This window comes from Trematomus bernacchii, unplaced genomic scaffold (genome assembly GCF_902827165.1).
Source record: "Trematomus bernacchii unplaced genomic scaffold, fTreBer1.1, whole genome shotgun sequence".
NCBI classification, from domain to species: domain Eukaryota; kingdom Metazoa; phylum Chordata; class Actinopteri; order Perciformes; family Nototheniidae; genus Trematomus; species Trematomus bernacchii.
This window is the reverse complement of record NW_022988097.1, coordinates 8464079-8474333: the sequence shown is the minus strand read 5'-3', so window position 1 is coordinate 8474333 and position 10255 is coordinate 8464079. Positions and strand designations below refer to the sequence as shown.

General features: G+C 43.7%; 1 protein-coding gene across 1 annotated transcript in view; it reads left to right on the top strand.

The window, feature by feature from the left end:
* The first annotated feature begins 396 nt into the window (after window positions 1–396).
* Window positions 397–10255, top strand: part of gria3b (glutamate receptor, ionotropic, AMPA 3b) — a 77415-nt gene continuing 67556 nt past the window's right edge. The window contains exons 1-2 of the mRNA XM_034121441.1: window positions 397–602; window positions 1061–1219. Of these exons, the coding sequence (XP_033977332.1) occupies window positions 524–602; window positions 1061–1219 (238 nt within the window). The 5' untranslated portion in view covers window positions 397–523. The remainder of the gene's footprint in view (window positions 603–1060; window positions 1220–10255) is intronic.

Here is a 10255-nt window from a genome sequence, read left to right as displayed (position 1 = left end):
GCCAGCACATAAACTTTCCCACTGTGGCAATAACCGCAGCTCTGCATATTCCCTCGCAGATCGTGGAGATATGCAGCAGCTGGCAGTGGCCGGGCTGCTCAGAGTCATTGGCCACCTGAGATTGCAGTGTTTCTATTGATTCGGCCGACAGAAGGCTAATATTGACAAGTGCAGCGCTTATTCCAAGCCGTCGTAATCTAGCGGGCTGAGGCTTTTTAATTTAACGTCAGATCAAGTTTGACCAACATTGGCCCGCCGCGAAGGGTCCAATCGGAGTTCAGATCAGCTCCTTCTCCCCCCACTAGCCCACCCCTCCTCTCTCTGTCTTCCTCTCGTTCTCTCTGCCTCTCTTAGTTGCAAAAAAATGCTCTGCAGCTGGGCTGCACCTCAATGAACCTAATTGGTGCACTGTGAGCGACCATCATCTATCCACTGGATTTCCATCGCGCCCGGCTTCCATCCAGAACATATGAATTTGCTCAGACAGACCCTTTTAAGGAGTTGAACAGATAGGTCGGAGAAAATGGCACAACGCGCGGTTTTGTTGCTACTGTGGCTCTTTGACAGATCATACGCAGGCTTTCCCAATCAGATTAGTATCGGTAAGTGTCTTTGCTTTGTTGAAAAAGCTGCAGTGTGCTTTGTCTTGATAAAGATTGCAATTTTACACCGGATAGATGTGCGCGGAGCTCTGCGCAATGTTATGAGAGACTAACTTGATTTTACGTATGCTGCGATGTTAAAGCGTCTGATTCTGTGAAACTGTCGGCTAAATGTGCATCTTTTCTTGTCTGTGTCATTGTAATCGCTGGCTAAAATAAATAAGTGTATATAAGGAGGAAGACGGGAGACAGTTGCCCCGCTCGATCTGAAGAGTTACAGACAGGCGCACTGGTAAAAAATGCGTGATAGTTATTCTTTCAAATATCCAAGCAGCCTGCTTTCTTTTACAGCGGGACGTATAGAGTTCTTGCTCGCTGAATAAAATGTGGTCCGACACTGACATTACACTGTAAAGGCACAGATCCGTTGTCTGATCTTGGTTTCCATCTCTTTAAAGGGGGACTGTTCATGCGTTCCACGGTGCAGGAGCACAGCGCGTTCAGGTTTGCTGCCCAACTCTACAACACCAACCAAAACACCACTGAAAAGCCTTTCCACCTCCTCTACAATGTCGACAACCTCGAGTCGTCCAACAGCTTTGCAGTCACCCATGCGTGTAAGTGTGCTTCTATTTCAGTCATGTCCAGATTCTTCCCCCACTTATGTCCACAGCAGAGCGTGCAGAATTATTTATGTCAAAGTCATACATGGACTTTATAGAGGCTACATCTCAATCCTGGCAGAGCAGTCAAGTTCATCTCACTTCCCTCTGGGTGGTTACGCCTGACAGGAATGTACACATAGCCTACAGATTTATATACAGTTGGTTCTTTTCTTATTAATCCTATATTATTTTCCTGGTTTTTACCTCAAAGTGAATACATACTTTTTTTATATTACATTACATTGCATTTAGCTGACGCTTTTATCCAAAGCGACTTACAATAAGTGCATTCGACCAACAAGATACAAACTTGAAGAAAACAGAATCATACAAGTACATCAGTTTTCATAGAGCAACAACATTTCAAGTGCTACTCAACTGGCTTTAGATAAGCCAGTCCTTTATTATATAATTATATAAATGTACATTTAATTTTACAGAGAATGCAGCTTTGACTGAAAACACACATTAACTCCATTTGTGTCTGTTGAGTTTTACAGAGGTGATGTAATACAAATCCATGATTTCCACACCGTCAAATAAGTTCCTTTGGCATCCTGCTGTACACATGCTGGCCTTGAGAGTTCAGCCAATTAAACAAACCCTGTGTGAAGACTCAGCACCAGAGGAGTTCATGTGTTATGGAGCAAAATTGGATGTGGATTGTATAACTGTGATTTATAAATATCTTTATGTTCACCATAAACCTTTGACTATTCAAGAAGAGAGGATTTCCATTGGTGCAGTAGCTATAATATATGACACGTTTCCCTCTCCATGTGTGCTATTATTTATATTCTATCCCATGGTGCAACTGGTGCAGTGTCTGATCCAACAAACAACCCTTTTTTTTACGTCCCCCATTGGCTGCAGTTTCCTAAAATGGGCAAAAGCGGAAGAAATAGTCGGGCATGCCATTTTGTGATGTCATTTAAAAAAGATGAGTTGGGCTGTGTTGAATGGCCGGCTTTAGAGACACACTGACTGCGATTGAGTCTCTCTAACCCCTGTGAGGCACAGTCATAATGGCCCCTCTGACTCTCCATGTGCCCGAGCATCTCCCCCTGCCCGTCCTCTGACTCCCCCTGTGTTACAGAGCATCTCCCCAGCATTGCAGACTCAGCTCATTAGCACCCAGCCCTCATAGCATCTCACAGGGCTGTCATTGGGTGGAAGGGGGGAAAAATCCATAGCTCCCCAACCAACGGCAGCAAATGAGTTGGGCTCAGACCTGCAGAGGAGGTGGGTCTGCGCAGCGAGAGAGATAAAGCACAGCGTCATATCACAGGCAGCAGAGCTGCAAGTGCCCTAACGAAGGCATCCATAAGAAACAATAAGCAAATGAGAGTGAATAAATAATAGATAGTGCAGTGCAATTTCACGCATGTTGAAGAGGAAGGGAAGCATAGTACAAAAAGGCTTGATATCAGAATCTAATTAAATTCAGGGGCAGACAGAGCTTCAGTGTGAGGAAGTGGCTCCTGTGGGAGCCGTGGCCCCGTTTCTTTTTCTCACTGCCACGTCTTACCATCTCCATCAAGAGCACTGTCTCAGGCCTGCCTTGAACTTCTTATACTAGAACACTGAGCTGTGAATGATGCAGAGTAACCAATGCTTAAAAGAAATGCATTGCTCAATGATGCAAAATAGGAGAGCGATTGTCAAATGGTATTATAATGTTAGGATAGAGCCTCTCTCTTGCTTTGATGTGCATATTAATAATCTGCTCTGCGTGAAATTTCTCCTTAGTTCGGCATGTTAACCTTCTACATTATAAAGGAAGAAGTTCTATACTTAACGCACAAAAAATCAAATTATTCATTGTGAAACAATCAACAATCTCTGAGAGAGACGGCTTGAAAGACGGTCTAAGATGATTCTTTTTTCGAAACTGATTTTTGCAATGTATGATCTAAGACTTTTTTTTAAAGTAGTGCCAGGAGACTCTCGTCAAGCTGAGCTCCACACCACAGACAGCTCATGCTGCGCTCACAACAGTCCATAAGCACCTCAGATTGTCTCTACCAATGTAGCGAACAAAATAGAGATGACGCTTATTAGATATCACTTATCTGCTGACTTCCAGGCCTTTGAGTCTTTGACTGGTGACTGAGGACCTCTTGTGTTCCAAAATGTTTGTTTGTTAGCGTTGTTGTTTGTTCTGCAAACTGTCACAATTATTTAGTGGACATTCAAATCTCCTCCGTCATCAATAGCCCCATGTGTGTGAGTCAGACCTTAGTCAGCAGTAGCGCACATCTATTTTATGACAGGGCGATCTGAACTTGTGTTTTTTTCAAGAGTGGCATTCATGCATGTTTGGGGAGTACATCTATTTTGAGGCAAGCTTCATAGTTCAAATTAAGATGAATTCTGGATGCCTAAGGCCATGCATAGAAGTTGAAATGACAGCATTTGTTTCTCTTCCTGAAGGGGATGTTCTGCTTTAGTGTGCACTCTCCCTTTACTCTGGAACGAACCCTGCCAAAGTTCTGCTCTGACTCATCATGTAGATCACTCCCCCTCAATTGCTTTACATCCTCTAAAAGTAATATAATAAGAGGCGGAGAAACAAGAGAATGTGCATACAGTAATTCAAATTAAACTTGCTGCCGTTTATTTCCTTTTTAGAAACAAAACAGGGAAATCCTTAGGTGTGATGAAGGGACAGTCCCGTGTGAGAAGAATTTCTTTCAAGTCAGCTTAAAAACCATATGCCATTAATTGAATTAGTGGCCGGCAGCAAAACAATGTGTGGCTTCAGTAATCCTTAAGGCTGGGCTTTGTACTGCAGAGGCATGGTGTGTGCTTTTGCTTTGGTGGCAGGGCTGTTGTTGCTTTGAAGTGACATCAGAAATTGTGAAATGTGTAATTACCAATGCAGGGTCCATAATAGCTGTGGAAACTCGGAGTCAGGTACACTCACAAAGAAGACAGGAGTTCAAAGCAAAGAGTTCCGGTTTGAAGAAAGCAAAGTCGACAGCATTAATGTTCCTGATGGTCACGGCTAGCCAACTTAATGACACTGCCATCCTTTTCTCTCCTGTTTACCCTTCTTCTTCTTACTTTACCTGAGGCGAAGAAAACATCAAGCCCTCCCTCCGCCTTTCTTTGCCACGCTATGTATTAGATTACTCGCCTTGATTCCTGTTAAAGGCACATTTTGCAATGCTTGGCTTTTGAATCTCATCTCCCTATTCCTCATTGCTCATTCTGTCATTAGGCTAATGGTGTGTGTCCCCTCTGCCAGCCCTATTACATGTGCCTTCCCCTCCTTCATCGAATCCTTCAGGTCTTTAAACCCTGGCAGTAGCAGATGCTTTTTTTGGCCGCACATTTTAGCCACCGTCTCCCACCTTTTTTACAGTTGCAAGGTCCCCTCAAAAAGCATTTTAGTTTGGGATATTCAAGGTCTAAACATATTTGCAATTGTTGGAAAGTAGGCATTAAATATAATCTGGTCCAGTATGAATGAACGCGTCTTCAATTTTAGGATTCTTGCAACCAAGACTTTTCACAGCAATTGACTATTTGTTTGCACGTTAAATCGTTAACGTCCACTACGTATTGCTCCTTTTGTGCCAGACGGAAGGTATGAACCACATTTAACCTTTTGCTAGCTGTGGCTTCATGTTTAATGTACAGTTATAAGAATGGCATTCATCTTCCATTCTAACTTTAGTCAACAACAAAGGGGACCAGTATATTTTAGAAAATTGCATATGTGTCCTTTAACAACTGATGATCTGATGCTAGAAATGTCCGCTGCTGTCAGTGTGAAGCATCGGCCTGAAAAAAAAATCATTATCTCACATACTTTGTGTGCTTAAGGAAAAGTCAACCGTGATAATCTGTGAGCAATGTCAGGACAGAAAAGGTTTGGAGTCCAGGGCGTTTCATTCAACAGTCAGGAAGAATACTTGCTTGTACAGTATGTAGACTTGGGAAATCAACTTCATTGACTAGCATTACCATAAGCCCTCAATATTATAGTGCACTCCTTTTTGTCTAGACACAACACATTCTTAGAGACATCTTGTTCGATGACCTTTACGCCCACCCTGAGAGTGCTAGCTCTGCACATGTTGCCCAGAAACACCAACAGTCTCTTTGCACCGGCGGCCCACGCTATGACTGAGCACATGTGGCAAATGGCATATGTTGTGAAGCACAGAGGAAAAGGGCCCTTACCAAATCTTCGGGTGTATTGTTGTCTATAGCTTTTGGGGCTGTTGTTGGTGTGTTGGGTGGTAAACAAAGCGACAGGCGGGAGTTTTTTTTTTTCCAGCGCATGGACCTGACAAATAAATGCTATGGTCGAGAGAAGCTCCTCAGGTGATTGTACTAGTGCCACACTTCTTTCGTCCTTGCAGGCTGTAACTCAGCTTGAAAGGTGTGACCGGGGTAACATGGGGGAAGCTGGGACAGAGTGGTCGGAGGATAGAGAGGAAGACTGCAGTAAGAGAAAGCAAGAGGTAAAATAATTGGGTGTGTACTTAAGTGTGTGAGTGAATGACAGAGAGCCACTTCTCCGGGCTATGGGGGTTGTGCTGGGACATGCCATCTCAGTCCAGCTGTGTTGTGAGACACAGATGGAGGTTTATTTATCGATGCATAGCCATGTGCATGCGTGTGTGTGTGCACAAGAGCCACACTCAAACACACTGTAGTCATATGCAGTCACACATGGTATAGACAGATCCCATCTCACTCCTTCAAAATTGTTCTGCTTTATATCTCAGTGTTTTTGTACCAAAGCTCCCATGATACACTTCATCGTTCATCCAAAGTAAAGGTCATGGTCAAAAAAATGTTGTTCGCTCACCCTGTGTCTTTGTCCAAACGTGATTTGCCATCTTTGAGGCTAGGATTTCTCTGGAATGCCATGAATAAATGAGCGTCTTTTGATGAGCACCATGACTGTGCAAAAGCCTCTGAGAGAAACACGAGCTACTGTAGAGTAACGTAATGGTGTGAACTGGAGGCCAGGCGGTCTCAGAGGTCTGTCGAGGTGGGTGTGTGTGTGGGGCCTCAGATGAGCGCTACAGTAACGGCCCCTGATGAGGTTACATGCTCTGGGACCAGGAAGCCCTCTGAGAGAAGCAGGACGTCAGCAGAAGCCAGTGATTGACAGACAGCGTTGCTCAGATAAAAAAAAGTACGAGGCAGAGAAAGTCACATCTTCAAATCTGACTCAGGCGGAAAACTGTCTGGCTGAGTTGATATCATATTTTTTTTTATAAACACTATTACTTGCTTTTACAAGTGCTAATTGCTACAACATAAGAGCAAAACAGTGAATGTCTTACAATTAAGTGCAGATGAATTCCATTTGTATAATTTTCTTGAAGTCTTGCTGGCATCCCTGCTAGGGCTTGAATTGTTTGTTGTGGTCACATAAGGCAGACACATAAAAGGCTGAAAATTTCCCGAAAGCCAAACCTTAAAATGGAATATCATTTTGACATCATTTCCTGGCCCTGAGATGCCCTTTGCTGTGTTTTCATTTATTTATTTATTTACAAGTACGCACACCACTGAAGCAGTAATGAGATTCAGACTAGGAAACATAGAACACTCGGAGGCAGATTCAACACAATGAATTTTTAATCGGAATATCAAAAGATCCTCTTAAACCTTACCTGAGGAGAAGTGTTGCTGTCGGGCGGTTGTTTGTCTTGGAATCAACAACGCTGGCAGATGTTATTTGATAAAACAACAGCTATCCTCCCGCGCTGCTGTGGTGGCTTTAAATCTCCATATATCTTTCACAAACACTGGGCATTTGGCCACTGCAGCAGAATACCAAAAAGGAATCCAGCATAGGGACACATTTTTTGATTTAAAAGATGAGTAAATCACACATATAACCCTGTATTTATAAAGATTTTCCCAGCCCTGATAGTTATCAATCGTTTGTGGTGTGTTCAGCCCTATTGTGGGGATGTTGGGGTCTTTGGATTTCCTATTGATTTCCTTTATCCATCTGCTCACTTTTTACAGGCAAGTGTGATGAATTGCACGTGAGAATAGGGATTAAGGTGAAATTATTTTTGAATGGACTGCCATGGCACCCTGAAGATATCATCACCCTACAACATGCAGTTATTTCAAACAAACAGCCAACATACAATATTGAACAGAGTGTTGTCTTGGCATGATAACTAAGGCTTTCTATGTAATGCACACTTGTTCTGGTACTGCTGGAAATGCTTTACATGTATAAGGGACATCCATGATGGCTTTGAAACCTTCCACACTTAAACAGATTTTGTTGACAATAAAATTAACATATCTATAAAAAAAAACAATTTACGCCATAGCTGAGCAATAAAACCCCTGATGTAACCATTAGGAAACCAACCAAGAATAGGTTGAAGAATAATGTGTGCACCACTGACCCACATGTGAGCTTTATGGCAAACCCATGAATGCAAAGCATAGATCAAGCCGTGTTTTTTGTGAGCAGACATGATGCAACATGACAGCCCATCTATGCTGCGCACATCTGTTCACCACTGTTCAAATAATAGGGTGGGTTCTGGACTATAAGTCCACGATGACAGGCGAAGTCTGTGTTCCCTTAGTGAAGATGATATCAGCACTGCGTTGTGATGAACAAGAGTAGCTAGCTGGCCATATAAAAAGCAAACGATAAACACTACGAGGGACCGCACAGGAGGAGACACAAAATCTTGGTGGCGCATTAGACACATTTGCTGCCTCGCTCTGTGCGAGGAAAAACTGTTTATGATAAGAAAAAGCCTGCACATGGGGTGCTTTTGAAGTAAAAGGAACAGGGGGCAAACTGCCATTGTGATCTATTCGTCTCAGGTGCATCAGGCATATGTCTGCCAGCAGCTCGGCTCCATGTGATGGCTGCTTCCCATTTAGTTTTCTCAATGAACAAAACCTCTCAAGGAGAGTGCAATACATTGTTTGTGACAGAGATTTCTTTTTATTTGAAAATGTAATTTACCCTCATGCACCAGTTGTGAATAGGCAGGGATGGAGCAGGTAGAGATGAAGAAAAGCTTTTTTATCTCCTGCAGAGATCTCTCACATTGCAGTCAGCGTTTTTTTTACTTTAACTCCCCCTCTCTGTCCTTCTCATTTCTATATTTCTCCCTTTATATATATTTAATCTCTCCCTCAAAGCCCATTACAGCCATGTTCCCGCAGCCGCTGCAGTCACACTCAGCCAGCTATTGGCCGTTCTCTAGACTCCCCTACAATACCCGTAATCACTGAATCAGTAATCCCCTACTTGAGCTGGAATAGCACATCCGCATCGTGCCTCATCGGAAGTTACTGCATTGGCCTGGCTTCACTGGGTGCAAAAGAAAAAGAGGGAATTCTAAGTCCTCCTCAAAAGGAGCTGCTGACTGCATTGTCCTATCCAAGGTCAAACAGCTTATGAAAGAAAATACTTTTGAGCCTTTTATCATTGCTGAAGAGCGCAGAGAAAAGCATTAATTGGCACCTATGCTGTCTAATCTTGTCGGCGTTATCAGCTGTTTATTGTCTGGGTTCCCCTCTGTGTGTGTGGCGGAGAGTGATTTCTGCGCTAAAGACAGGCAAAAATGAAGAGGACATCAGGGCGGCGTTGTGATGAATACAAAACATCAACAGGGAGTGTCACGATGTACTCTCCCAACTAGTAAATATTGGATCACAGTGCGACGGGGCTTCCATCTCCGAGCTCTCCGTCTGCCGACTGAGCAGATTGATCCACACGTTTCTGGCCTGTTTTAAAAGAGGCGGTCGCTAGCAGAGCCCTGCCAAAGCTGCATGTCTGTGCAGAAACAAGGGCTCCATCATGACTGATTGCCTGTGACAGTTCACAGTCGCCAGGCCACTGGAGCATCATAACCTTGTGAAACTAGTGTACGGGCACTCTAGCATACAGGCTGAAGGAGAGAAGCAAGAGAAGGAAGTTATTAGCATATTCCTTGGAGTGATAGATGCAAATACGACATGAGGGGCAATGAATAGCCTCTGTGGTTAAAATTAAACACATCTTATGCAATGAGAGACATAATGCAGACCTACACATCTGGAAACTGGGGGGGTTATGGACAATTACGGCATCTGTGATTGCAGTTGCATATTGAAGACCCACGCAATGTCAGAGCCCGATCTGTTGATGTGTCGGAACAAACTGCTCATGACAACGATGCAGAAATAACTTCTGGCAGGCCTGAGGAGCAAACCAAGGCCACTCGAATCACTTATATCTGGGTTGTCACCATAACAAGCGGCCAATATATTTCTTTGATTTACATTGAATGCACAAGATGAATCGAATCTGAATGAGTGTTGTAAAGATCAGAATCAGATGTGCGTGGGACTTTTCGGTTGTTGTCTACTTCCAACTTGTTTTTCTTATGTTGCTGTTTGGTCATAAATGACGTGGTAGCCATTGCTGTCTGTCGGTTTTTCCAACTCTGATTAAGAAGATGTTTGAGTAAGTGTGAGCGAGGAAAATATTTGATTGTGACGCAGTGGTGATATCTTACTTGACTCGCGTCTCACCGCGGGTTCTCCTGTCTTTAGTGCTCACTATCCCCACGAGTGAGAATTAAGTGAACATGATGTGCTCGCCCATCCATGGCCCTCCTCTGTTTCTCCCTCCAATGGTTAATTCGGAGAGTGCTGTTGTGAGGCTCTTGCCATTTCACACATGGCTTCATAAAACCTGTGGGCGTTTGCTCCCAGGCCGATGTCCGTGTTTGTGTGCCCATGCATGACTGTGTGATGAAATATTGAAGTTCTCTATCATCGACCATTGGGTTGCCGCCGGCGCCATTTCTGTCCCTTCATTTTGTTTTTTCCTGCTTTCTTTATCTCGGTGCCGTGGTTTTATTTTCCCCGGCGTGGTGTGCAGATCAGGAAGGCAAACCTCATCTGGACCCATGACAGAGCTAATCCATCGCAGCTGCAGAATGAAAAGGCCGTTTGGAGTGAATCCATTCCAAAGGCCTCAAT